The sequence below is a fragment of the Lepidochelys kempii genome, chromosome 3, assembly GCF_965140265.1.
Source record: "Lepidochelys kempii isolate rLepKem1 chromosome 3, rLepKem1.hap2, whole genome shotgun sequence".
Lineage (NCBI taxonomy): Eukaryota > Metazoa > Chordata > Testudines > Cheloniidae > Lepidochelys > Lepidochelys kempii.
In genome coordinates, this window is record NC_133258.1 from 81,500,617 (window position 1) to 81,514,215 (window position 13,599).

At 46.2% G+C, this 13,599-nt stretch overlaps 1 protein-coding gene across 1 annotated transcript in view; it reads left to right on the top strand.

Moving 5' to 3' along the window:
- The window catches only part of CRYBG1 (crystallin beta-gamma domain containing 1), a 151,570-nt gene that overhangs the window by 127,210 nt on the left and 10,761 nt on the right, over nucleotides 1-13,599 (top strand). The window contains exon 19 of the mRNA XM_073336915.1: nucleotides 711-850. Within this exon, the coding sequence (XP_073193016.1) occupies nucleotides 711-850 (140 nt within the window). The remainder of the gene's footprint in view (nucleotides 1-710; nucleotides 851-13,599) is intronic.

Sequence of the window (13,599 nt, forward strand, 5' to 3'; positions counted from 1 at the left end):
AGCTCTCTGCAGACATAGGCAGTTCTCACTGTTGTGGTTTACACTCTATTTGTATTTTGAAGTTTTCCCTGCAATCAAAAGGGCTAGATATATAATAATTAAAACAACCCCCTCCCCAGAGTTTAGTTTCTGGAGCACAACTCTGTGGGAAGGGGTGAATGTCATGTATTTGATCTCAGAAACATTAATCTTGAGGATTTAGTCCAGTGAATGATTAAAAGCATCATGTCCTATGAGAGGAATTAAGAACAAGACAGGGATGTGTGTGTGTGTGAGTGACTACTGCTTCACTCAAGTGACAGTTCATCATGGGGAGAGCTGGGGATTCTATCAACATTTTAGGCCTTCAAGATCATTTTAAAGCTGCTTTTTCTTATGGGTTTGAAAATCAGAATTCCCCAGTGATTTTCAACTGATCGGTCCAATGAGTTTAATTAAAATTTGTTTGAAAGCATCATTGTGATGTGTGTGTAGAAACATACAAATTTGTGCATACGCATTGTCACAAGGACTTGTGTATTGCATGCAAAAAGTGTGTGCGTGGGTTGTGGGGGGTTTGTGGTTTTTTAGTAAGCTGCTGCCAGTGAGCAAGGATGGTTGGGGAATTTCTGATCTTCAAATCTTCAAGCAAAAGAGTGCAAAGAGTCTTTGTGGCTTAATGTTCTGGAGTGATGTACATGTATTAAATAAGACCCTTTTTTTTAATATAGGAGCTTTCTGAGCCAAGCATAGCCCTCTTTGAAAAGGAAGGTTTCAAGGGGAAGAAAATGGAGTTTACTACAGAAGTCTTAAATCTCCAGTTCCTAGGATACAATCCTCGAATAGCTTCTGTCCAAGTTTTTGGTGGCATGTAAGTTACATTTACTTTTTGCTTCTCTGGAAATTACTTAAACATGAAATAATGCAAAAAATACTTAGAAGATAAGTGATATCCCATTGGAGTATTACTCTGCAATACATTGATAATCTCATTTCTATTTACTGAGTCAAGAGAGTCTCAGGGCCTACTTACTACAAGATGACTATGTTGTACTAGAAGGTGATTTGCCCCTTGTAGGAAGCAGGCCGTAAATTCATATAAAATATTTATATAAGAACACATGGATCAGACCAGTGGTCCATCTAGTCCAGTATCCTGTCTTCTGACAGTGGCCAGTGTCAGATGCTTCAAAGGGAATGAACAGAACAGGGTAATTTGTCAAGTGATCCATCCCCATTTCTCCAGTCCTGGCTTCTAGCAGTCAGAGGTTTAGGGTCACCCAGAGTATAGGGTTGCGTCCCTGACCATCTTGGTTAATAGCTATTGATGGATCTACTCTCCATGAATGTATCTAATTCTATTTTGAACCCAGTTATACTTTTGGCCTTTACAACATTCCCTGGCATCGAATTCCACCGGTTGACTGTGTGTTGCATGAAGTAGTATTTCCTTATGTTTGTTTAAACCTACTACCTATTGCTTTCATTGGGTGACCCCTGGTTCGTGTGTTATGTTCAGGGGTAGATAACACTGCCTTATGCATTTTGTCCACACCATTCATGATTTTATAGACGTCTATAATATCTCCCCCTTACTCGTCTCTTTTCTAAGATGACCAGTCCCAGTCTTTATTAATCTCTCTTTGTATGGAAGCTGTTCCATCCCTATAATAACTTTTGTTGCCCTTCTCTGTTGTCTCTTTTGAGATGGGGCAACCAGAACTGTGTGCAGTATTCAAGGTATGGGTGTATCATGGATTTATATGGTGGCATTATGATTTTTTTTATTATCTGTCCCTTCTTTTTTGAGTGATGGTTCCTATGTGTATTTCACATGTGGGGTGCGCATGCGCTCCATGAGCCTGAGTCCGGAATTTTTCTCCCAAGGTAGTGTCTTTTGACCCACACATGTGCGGCATGTACTCTTGTGCCCCAAAGAGAGGGCATAAGGGACAGTGTGGGTCGATGTCACTCCAGTTCCCTCTTACTGCCACATGGCCTGAATAGGAACACCAATTCCTCCTTCGCTCTTATCTCAGAGAGTTGTTGTATGCTTGTGTAAATAGTGTTTTCATAGTTTTATAGATTAGTTAAGGTAGTTTAGTGTAGTGTAGTCTAGCTAGTACAGAACCTCCCCGGTTGGGGGACACAACCCCTCTCTACCCTGGGACTATGCCCAGATGCCCAGGCTTCAAGAACTGTGTCTCCTGCCTTCATTCCTTTTCCATCAGTGTCGATCATCAACGGTGCCTCTGCTGTCTGGGCGAGGTGCGGCATCTGTAAGTCCTTCTCACCAGAACTATAGAGGCCCAGGAGCTCCGACTCTGCAAGTTCCTGATGGAAGAGACTGAGGCCCCAGATTCAGTCTGATCCTGGCCAGGAAGACCCCTGCATACAGCGGCCTCCTCTGACTCGGATTGCCTCCCAAACACGAGACATGGTGCAGAGCCGCCAGCACCGAACCCCAAGGACAAGCCCTACCAGGACAGTAAGAAACACTCTAGAGGGCATAAGAGCACATCCCTACAGAGAACTGCTCATAAGAGATGCATTGTGTCCCCGAGGCATACCAGGTCGAGATGTTGCATCTGGATCCCCTGGAACCTGTGCCGAAAGGGACCCCCCCTTTGCCTGGAGGGTAAGGCAAAGAAGTAGGATCCATTTGTTCCACTGGTGATCTCAGTGTCCGGATGCATGGAGCAGCTATCTATGGGTGTGGCTCTGCATATCCCATTCGCCAGCTCTGATGACTAAACCTTGTCCCTCCAGAGTCTCCATGGGCATTATGTGGACTACAGGACATACAGAGACATTCCTGATGCCGGAGAAAGTGATCTTGCCTTACTCGCAGTCTCCTCTCCTCTCTGGCCCATCCATTCTTCAGGACATTGCTACACCTGAGGATGAACTGCTATTACAGGAGAGGCCCCCGCTCCATCCATCGGAATGGGGTCCTCCATTACCGACAGTTCTGCCGTTTCTGACAGAGCCGTTATCTGACTCAGCGGTGTCCCAGGACATAGTACTACCAACATCTCCACTGCCATGCAGGAGCCCAGACAGAGAGCCGAGGCACCCTTACCTGCCAGCTATGACCCCCTCAGGGAGGCCTGGTACTGCTTTCCTTGGGGTCCATTGGTCTAGGTTTTGGCCCTATTGAAGACCCTGGGATCTGTACCACAGACATCCGGCACTGTTGCCAGTCTTATCATTCCTCCCCCATGCGCCAGCTAGCCTCTGTCAGTGTACGAGGAGGAAGACATGGAATCTGTACCACCGGTTCCAACAGGAGCCTCCTTGTCACTGAATGAGGCGGTTATGATTTGCCGCTCTCTCTGCCGGATGATCACCAGCGGTACCAAGACCATCTAGAGAGGGTGGCTACCAATCTGCAAATTCTGTTGAAGGAAGTCCAGGATCCCCAACATCATTTCCGGGAGATCCTTGAGCCACAGGGTGGCCCTTCCTATAAACAAGGCCATACTGGTGTTAGACTGCCCAGGCTGGTTCGGCACACGCATCATGTGCCCACATCCCGAAAAGAGCCGAGAGATGCAATTTTGTGCCGGCCAAAGGGACCGATTTTCTGTTTACGCATCCAGCCCCTAATTCACTGGTGGTTCCAGCAGCTGCAGAGCAGGCTCATCAACAGCTGCAGAAATCCAGCCTACCAAACAAGGGGTCAAAAGGTTGGACCTTCTGGACAGGAAGGTCTTTTCTTTGTAGGGATGACAGTTCCACATAGCCAACTCCCAGGCACTGCTGGCTAAGTTCGATTTCAACATGTACAGCAGGCTGGTAGAGTTTAAGTACAAGCTCCCTGGGGACACCAGGCCAAGATCCAGGCCTTGGTAGAAGAAGGGGAATTGGTGGCTAAGGTGGTTCTCCAGGTTGCGGAGGATGCAGCTGAGACTGCATCCTGTTCCATGACCACGGGATTCATTCTGTGCAGAGACTTTTGGCTTCAGTCTTCCGGTTTCCTGAGGGAGGCCTAAAACACCATCAGGGACCTCCCTTTTGATGAAGCCTATCTTTTTAATGGCCAGACCAATTAGTCTCTGCATTCCTTGAAAAATTGCCAGTCCATTCTGGGGTCCCTGGGAATCTACACCCCAGCTCCCAGGAGCAAGCACCAAAGGCAGCCCTTTGGACAACAGCCACCTACCCACCCTACTATCAACAGCCACCAGAACCCCCCTCTCTCCCCTGTAAACAATGGAGGTCCCAGAGGGCCCACTTCTCAGCTCCAGCCACTGACACCTACACAATCCTCTCCCAGCTGTAGGCCAACGGTCACTTTAGACATGTGGGTCAACACCCATGAACCACTTTCAATGCCACCTATTTTGCTGCCCTTCATCTTTGCCATCTGCCTTGCCCTCTTTGCCCACAGTTGGGGCAAGACCACCACAGACAGTTGGGTACTGAAGATCATCCATCATGGATACTCCATAATTCCTTTCCATTCCTCCTCATCGCCCTCCCACCCAACCCACTTCAGGGGATCCCTCCCACCAATTGATTCTTCAGCAGGAAACAGACTCCTTGCTCCTCAAGGGTGCGATAGAGGGCATCCAGCCTCACCTTATTTCCTCATCCCTGTGGAGGGTGGAGGCCCATCCTGGATCTTGGTCAGCTAAATATATTAATCAGAAAGCTGAAATTCTGGATGATTATTTTGGCATCAATAATTCCTTCCCTCCAGGAGGAGCATAATTTGTGGCTGTAGACATGAAAGATGCATACTTCCATGAGGACATAGAATCATAGAATATCAGGGTTGGAAGGGACCCCTGAAGGTCATCTAGTCCAACCCCCTGCTCAAAGCAGGACCAATTCCCAGTTAAATCATCCCAGCCAGGGCTTTGTCAAGCCTGACCTTAAAAACCTCTAAGGAAGGAGATTCTACCACCTCCCTAGGTAACGCATTCCAGTGTTTCACCACCCTCTTAGTGAAAAAGTTTTTCCTAATATCCAATCTAAACCTCCCCCACTGCAACTTGAGACCATTACTCCTCATTCTGTCATCTGCTACCATTGAGAACAGTCTAGAGCCATCCTCTTTGGAACCCCCTTTCAGGTAGTTGAAAGCAGCTATCAAATCCCCCCTCATTCTTCTCTTCTGCAGGCTAAACAATCCCAGCTCCCTCAGCCTCTCCTCATAACTCATGTGTTCCAGTCCCCTAATCATTTTTGTTGCCCTTCGCTGGACTCTCTCCAATTTATCCACATCCTTCTTGAAGTGTGGGGCCCAAAACTGGACACAGTACTCCAGATGAGGCCTCACCAATGTCGAATAGAAGGGAACGATCACGTCCCTCGATCTGCTCGCTATGCCCCTACTTATACATCCCAAAATGCCATTGGCCTTCTTGGCAACAAGGGCACACTGCTGACTCATATCCAGCTTCTCGTCCACTGTCACCCCTAGGTCCTTTTCCGCAGAACTGCTGCCTAGCCATTCGGTCCCTAGTCTGTAGCTGTGCATTGGGTTCTTCTGTCCTAAGTGCAGGACCCTGCACTTATCCTTATTGAACCTCATCAGATTCCTTTTGGCCCAATCTTCCAATTGGTCTAGGTCCTTCTGTATCCTATCCCTCCCCTCCAGCGTATCTACCACTCCTCCCAGTTTAGTATCATCCGCAAATTTGCTGAGAGTGCAATCCACACCATCCTCCAGATCATTTATGAAGATATTGAATAAAACCGGCCCCAGGACCGACCCTTGGGGCACTCCACTTGATACCGGCTGCCAACTAGACATGGAGCCATTGATCACTACCCGTTGAGCCCGACAATCTAGCCAGCTTTCTACCCACCTTATAGTGCATTCATCCAGCCCATACTTCCTTAATTTGCTGACAAGAATACTATGGGAGACCGTGTCAAAAGCTTTGCTAAAGTCAAGAAACAATACATCCACTGCTTTCCCTTCATCCACAGAACCAGTAATCTCATCATAAAAGGCGATTAGATTAGTCAGGCATGACCTTCCCTTGGTGAATCCATGCTGGCTGTTCCTGATCACTTTCCTCTCATGCAAGTGCTTCAGGATTGATTCTTTGAGGACCTGCTCCATGATTTTTCCAGGGACTGAGGTGAGGCTGACTGGCCTGTAGTTCCCAGGATCTTCCTTCTTCCCTTTTTTAAAGATTGGCACTACATTAGCCTTTTTCCAGTCATCCGGGACTTCCCCGGTTCGCCACGAGTTTTCAAAGATAATGGCCAGTGGCTCTGCAATCACAGCCACCAATTCCTTCAGCACTCTCGGATGCAACTCGTCCGGCCCCATGGACTTGTGCACGTCCAGCTTTTCTAAATAGTCCCTAACCGCCTCTATCTCCACAGAGGGCTGGCCATCTCTTCCGCATTTTGTGATGCCCAGCGCAGCAGTCTGGGAGCTGACCTTGTTAGTGAAAACAGAGGCAAAAAAAGCATTGAGTACATTAGCTTTTTCCACATCCTCTGTCACTAGGTTGCCTCCCTCATTCAGTAAGGGGCCCACACGTTCCTTGGCTTTCTTCTTGTTGCCAACATACCTGAAGAAACCCTTCTTGTTACTCTTGACATCTCTGGCTAGCTGCAGCTCCAGGTGCGATTTGGCCCTCCTGATAACATTCCTACATGCCCGAGCAATATTTTTATACTCTTCCCTGGTCATATGTCCAACCTTCCACTTCTTGTAAGCTTCTTTTTTATGTTTAAGATCCGCTAGGATTTCACCATTAAGCCAAGCTGGTCGCCTGCCATATTTACTATTCTTTCGACTCATCGGGATGGTTTGTCCCTGTAACCTCAACAGGGATTCCTTGAAATACAGCCAGCTCTCCTGGACTCCTTTCCCCTTCAAGTTAGTCCCCCAGGCGATCCTGGCCATCCGTTCCCTGAGGGAGTCGAAGTCTGCTTTCCTGAAGTCCAGGGTCCGTATCCTGCTGCTTACCTTTCTTCCCTGCGTCAGGATCCTGAACTCAACCAACTCATGGTCACTGCCTCCCAGATTCCCATCCACTTTTGCTTCCCCCACTAATTCTACCCGGTTTGTGAGCAGCAGGTCAAGAAAAGCGCCCCCCCTAGTTGGCTCCTCTAGCACTTGCGCCAGGAAATTGTCCACTACGCTTTCCAAAAACTTCCTGGATTGTCTATGCACCGCTGTATTGCTCTCCCAGCAGATATCAGGAAAATTAAAGTCACGCATGAGAATCAGGGCATGCGATCTAGTAGCTTCCGTGAGCTGCTGGAAGAAAGCCTCATCCACCTCATCCCCCTGGTCCGGTGGTCTATAGCAGACTCCCACCACTACATCACTCTTGTTGCACACACTTCTAAACTTAATCCAGAGACACTCAGGTTTTTCTGCAGTTTCGTACCGGAGCTCTGAGCAGTCATACTGCTCCCTTACATACAGGGCTACTCCCCCACCTTTTCTGCCATTCTGCCATTCTGACATCTATCCGTCTCACAGGAAGTTCCTCCACTTCAAGGTCGGGGACCAACACTACCAGTTTCGCATTCTTCCCTTCGACATAGCGACAGCACCAGGGATTTTTACGAAGGTGTTCGTGGTCATAGCAGCCCAGATGAGACACGAAGGGACATACAGTATTCCGTTACCTGCACCACTGGCTACTAGTGGGGCAATCGTGGCAAGAAGTTGTCTTTGTGATCCAGTCTCTTTGATGCCGCCTTGCCTCTTTAGGGGTCTGTGTAAACAAATGTAACCCTTCTGCCCATCAGAGTTGGCAGCAACAAGGGCCGGGTTCAATATCTAGGGGATCCATTCCAATAACACAATGCAAACCGGCTCGAGCCCCCACCCAGTGACCTGGGGCAAATATATACCACCCCCGCTGGGTGCCTCCAAGAGGTAATACTTCCCCTCTCGCAAGCACATAGTCTGAGTGTAGCAAAAGCCTTTTAATAACAGAGAGAAACAATGTGGCATTATGTTGGGGAAACACCACCAACAGGATTCATAACACAACCCATGAGCAAAAAAACCCACCCCAAGCAAATTGGGGCATGCCCCTTTCCCTTTGGTTCTTGAGTCCAGCAACCCCAAATCACCCAAAGTCCCAAAAGTCTCTGTCCCTGGTCAGGGCAGCCCCAGAGTTCGAAAGTTTATCTGCTGAGCTTTACCTCCCAACCTGGGTGGAAATGGGACAGGGGTAAGAGGCACCTTACATGATCTGAAGCTGATGGCCCCACAGCTCCATAGGCCTTCGCTCTGCTCCGCCAGCCGCCCCACAAACTCCTTCGCTCAGCTCCGCATCCCACAAGCAGCTCCCACCGTCCCACAAACTGCTCCACCAGCTGGTCCACAAACTGCTCCGCGTCCCACCAGCAGCTCCCGCCGTCCTATGAACTGCTCCACCAGCCTGTCCACAAGGCACTCCAGCCGCCCCACAAACTGCTCCACAATATATCTTCAGGCTCCCCCACTACTTAACACAACACTCAGTGATTTCAGCTCTTAGTCAGTCACTGAATTTGGTGAATTCAGCTTGTAGTAGGGGAGCCTCAGTGCTGGTGCACCATTAGCCCAAAGTGAGCTCAGCAACCTGTAACTAGGCTCCTAATGGAATCAAAATTAGCTCTGATATTCCACAGTGGAGAGAGGAGGAAGTGCAATTAGCATGTAAGGCCCTCACCAAGGGGCCCATGCCACCAAGTATTAATACTTGTCCCCAGCCTCTCTCAATTCGCAGAGTTTTAAAACCCATGACCCTTGCCTAGCGAGTGCTACTTAGTTGATGGTGAGTCCCTCCATCATAACAAAAGGCCAAGTACAGTTCCAAGCACAGTTCCCATAATCAGGGTAATAACAATTTATTCTTTCTGCCCCAATAACAGAAACACTGGGGATCCCACAGCAGCCAAAGTGACCATTTGGGCAGCTATGGGCTCATTCTAGGTGGGGTGGGTGTGCCTATGCAAATGAGATCGGCCCCTGAAGTTCTTTTCCACAACTTGCCACACCTCACCACCAGATGTCAGGGTGGAACTCATCCTGACACTGCTTACACAAAGACAAGACAGTTTTGTCACCCACAGAAACGGTAAACTTTATGGGGCAAGACTAGACTCTGTCTCTCCATGAGCTTTCTGTCAGCAGACTGGTTCTCCATAATGAGCACCTTGATCATCCGCATTCACTGCAAACCCTGCACCACAGTTTGCCTGGTACAGAAGTTAGCCGTACCGACCTGTCATTACCAGGATCACCTCGGGAACATATTTTTAAAACTGGCATTGCATTAACTGCTCTCCAGTCATCTGGTACAGAAGATGGTTTAAGCGGTAGGTTATATACCAGTTAGCGAAGACTAATGCAAAGAATTAATTTAGATTCTCTGCAACTCGACCTTGTCCTTCTTAAGTGCTTCTTTAGCACCTCAATCTTCCAGTGTCCTCACTGATTGTTTAGCAGACTTCCTGCTTCTGATGTACTTTAAAATAAAATCTTGCTTTTAGTTTTCATGTCTTTTGCTAGTTGTTCTTCAAATTCTTTTTTGGCCTGACTAATTATACCTGTACACTTTACTTGCTGGAGTTTGTTCCTTTCTATTTTCTTCAGTAGGATTTGACTTCTAAATTTTAAAAGATGTCTTTTTGTCTCTTAACTACCTCTTTTACTCTGTTTAGCCCTGGTGGCATGTTTTTGGTCCTCTTTCTATTTTGTATTTTTTATTTGGGGTATACAGATAGTTTGAGCACGTATTATGGTGTTTTTAAAGTTTCCATGGAGCTTGCAGACATATCACTCCTGTGACTGCTCCTTTTCATTTCTGTTTAACTAGCGGCCTCATTTTTGTGCAGTTCCTCTTTTTGAAGATAAATGCTACTGTGATGGGTTTGTTTGGTATTTTTCCCCCTACAAGGATGTTAAATTTAATTACATTTTGATTGCTATTACTGAGTGGTTCAGCAATATTTATCTCTTGGACGAGATTCTTTGCGCCACTTAGGACTAAGTCATGAATTGACTGCCCCCTTTTGGGTTCCAGGACTAGCTGCTCTAAGAAATAGTCATTAATGATGTCCAGAAATTTTATCTCTGAGGAAACCTATTCTCAGTCAGTATGGGGATAATTGAAATTCCCCTTTATTGCTGGTTTTTCTGTTTTTGTAGCCTCTCTGATCTCCCCGAGTAGTTCACAATCACCGTCACCATCCTGGTCAGGTGGTCAATAGTATATTCCTACTTCTATGCTCTTACGATTGAAGCATGGGGTTTCTATCCATAGAGATTTTATGGTACAGTTTGAGTCATTTAAGATTTTTACTATATTTGACTTTGTGCTTTCTTTCGCATATAGTGCCACTCCAGCAGCATGACCTACTCTCATTCCTGTATATTTTGTATCTTTGTATTACCATGTCCCATTGATTGTCATCATTTCACCAAGTTTTGCCTATTATATCAATATCCTCATTTAATAAAGGCATTCAAATTCCTGCATCTTAGTATTGAGACTTTTATCATTTGTATATAAGCACTTATAAAATTTGTCAGTATTCAGTTGTCTACCTTCATGTGATATAATTGAATGGGACTTTTTTTCATTTGACTGTTCCTCTTCCGTTCCTACTTGTAGTTTTTCAACATCTATTCTCTCCTCTTTACTAGGATATAGAGTATTCCCTTTAATAAATCTTCCCCTAAGGGATGTGTCTGTCTGAACTACATGCTCCTCCATACCTGTCGACTTCCCCCCAGCCCTTAGCTTAAAAATTAACTCCTCTATGACTTTTTTAAATTTTACATGCCAGCAATCTGGTTCTGTTTTGGTTTAGGGGGAGCCCATCCTTCCTGTATAGACTCCTTTTTTTCCCAAAAAGTTCCCCAATTCCTAATTAACCTCCATCCGTCCTCCAAATGCCACCGTCTCATCCATGCATTGGGACCCTACAGTTCTGCCTGTCTAACTGGCCCTGTATGTGGAACTGGAAACATTTCAGAGAATGCTGCCATGGAGGTCCTGGACTTAAATCTCTTCACCAGCTGCTTAAATTTGTCCTCCAGGGTCTCTCTCCTACCAGTTCCTAGGTCAGTGGTCCCCAACCTTTCTTGTGGAAATAGCAAGTTGCTATTCCCAGAAGACTGTGGTGGGCGCCCACACCCACCGCCAAAATGCAGCAGTGGGAAGAAGTGTCACTGCTGAAATGCCGCTGAGAAATGTCAACGTTTCTAGGCAGCATTTCGGTGGCGGGGTGTCCTACGGGCACACAAAAATGCCCCGGTGGGCGCCATGGCACCCGCGGGCACTGCGTTGGGGACGCCTGTCCCAGCTTATTGGTACCTATGTATACAACAACCACTGGCTCCTCCTCAGCACTGCACATAAGCCTGTCTAGATGTCTCGAGAGGTCTGCAACCTTTGCGCCCAGCAGGCAATTCGGCATGCAGTTCTCCCAGTCATCACAAACCCAACTATCTGTATTCCTAATAATTGAATCCGCCATTACTATTATCTGTCTCTTTCTAATAATAGGGGTCCCCTCACCTGGAGAGGTATCCTCAGTGCAAGAGGATACCATGATGTCATTTGGAAGGAGGGTCCCAAACTACTATAATCTGGTTTTAAAATAATATACAACCTTAGTCCCTGATCCTGGAAGCTGATATGTGAAGCCCCATCAAAGTCAGCTTGCAGGAAGAGGGCCTTACATAGCAGTCTAACAAATCCATGAGATCAAACCAAATCTGAGTTAAGGCTTCCACGGTGCAGTATTGTTCATAGCTTTTATGAATGGGATGTACTATTCTTATCTCAATGCACAGGGAATGGTTTCAGTAAGTCTCCTGTATTTACTGTGTTATCTAGGCACTATGGATAAGGTAAGAATAAATGACAACTTTTATTATTAGCCTGCTTCTACTGAAGTTGGTGGCAAAACGCGCATTGACTTTAGCAGTAGTAGGATCAGCTCCTTAGTTATGAATTTCATTTCTTTAGTCAATTTAAGGTAAAAGGCTTAGGCCACTTTAAAAAAAATTGAGTTCTCTAATTTAACACACACACAGATCAATTGTATGTGCAAAATTTGCACTCACACAAAATTAGAAGGTAACTTGAGGTGGTTTGAAGTGTCATCCTTTGATGTGTGAAAGTGAGCACAATTAGAATACTTCTCTAGTGCCTGCCTAATGTAAATGCCACCTCCAAATTACTTGCCTAAAACATATTATTAGCTTTTAATTTAGAAGACCTAGTCTGAGGCCAAAGGCCAATTTGTTTCTTGGCGAAGTATGTGGTGGTTGTTCAGTTAGTGGAAGTATACCCTCAATTATACATGTGCTCCCTACTCTGTTACTTAAATCCCTTTGTTCTGCATGTTCACAGCCCTCAGCATTTCCTATCCATGTGCCATACATTGTATAAATGGCTGTGTCAGCTGCTGAACCCCCTTCCACCAACGCCAGGTTTCTCAATATCTCAGTCCCCCGCTCCTCCTTGCCCCTTGAACAGAGGCTTAGCCTTCCTTTTCTCCATAAAAGGGTATGACTACACTTTAAATATTACAGCTGCAGCTGCTATAGTGCTTCCATGCAGACACTACCTATGCCGATGGCAGGGTTCTCCCCCGGCATAGGTAATCCATCTCCCTGAGAGACGGCAGCTAGGTGGACAGCAGAATTCTTCCATTGACTTAGCGCTATCTACACCAGGAGTTAGGTCGGCATAGGTACCTCTCTCAGGGCTCTGGATTTTTCACACCCTGAGAGATGTAGCTATACCGATGTAAACTCCTAGTGTAGACTAGACATCAGAGTGGTTCATTTTAAAATTAAATTATCTGGGGTAGATGGGTGATGGGCTGGGGAGGAGCTTAGAAATTAAGGCAGCGACCATATTTATTGTAGGCATGTTCTGGGGGACTACTGAGGAGCCAGTCACAGGGGAGAGATTTTAGGGCAGATGGTACAGAGAAATTTGCATAATCACTGTAAGGTTATTGAAAATGTATGCCTATCTCATGCTCCCAGCTAATCAGAGTGCAGGGACTTGCGTACATGAAAGGGAACTAGACAACTGCCCTGCACTGTGGCCCATTTCAGAGTAATAAAAAACAATGAACACATTCATCCCTCCTATTTTGTCTGATATAGTATTTTTGCAGCCACAGGGGCAAATTCTGGCAGGATCCTGCAAATATAAGGCTGCCAGAAAATCTGTGCACATTCTGTAGAGTGCCAGGCAGAACTCTTCCATACCAATCCTGGCACACTCCTACTTTCCACCTTTCCCCTGCCCAAAAAAAAAAAAAAAATATCCTGGAGAGGGACATCCTAGGATAGGACATAGGTGACAGGTGTGTGTTCGTGCTTACAACTCTCCCATAGTGCAGTTGTCCCTATTTAACCCAAAGCCCTCTGCTAGCAGTTCTCACCTGCGTGTGTTATGGATAGGGAGTTTCTGCAAGCCAGTAAAAAGGTACACAACATGACTGATTTTGCAGCATATTTACATGCCCATTTTGGTTGACCACACTGTTTTTTTCCTGAAATGGTGTCATTATACATAAAAATATTATACTTCATGCTCTCTCTAACCTATGAAAATGCTTTATTTCTTTTTGGTATGATTTATTAATGGAAATATTTTTAAATTTGAGCAC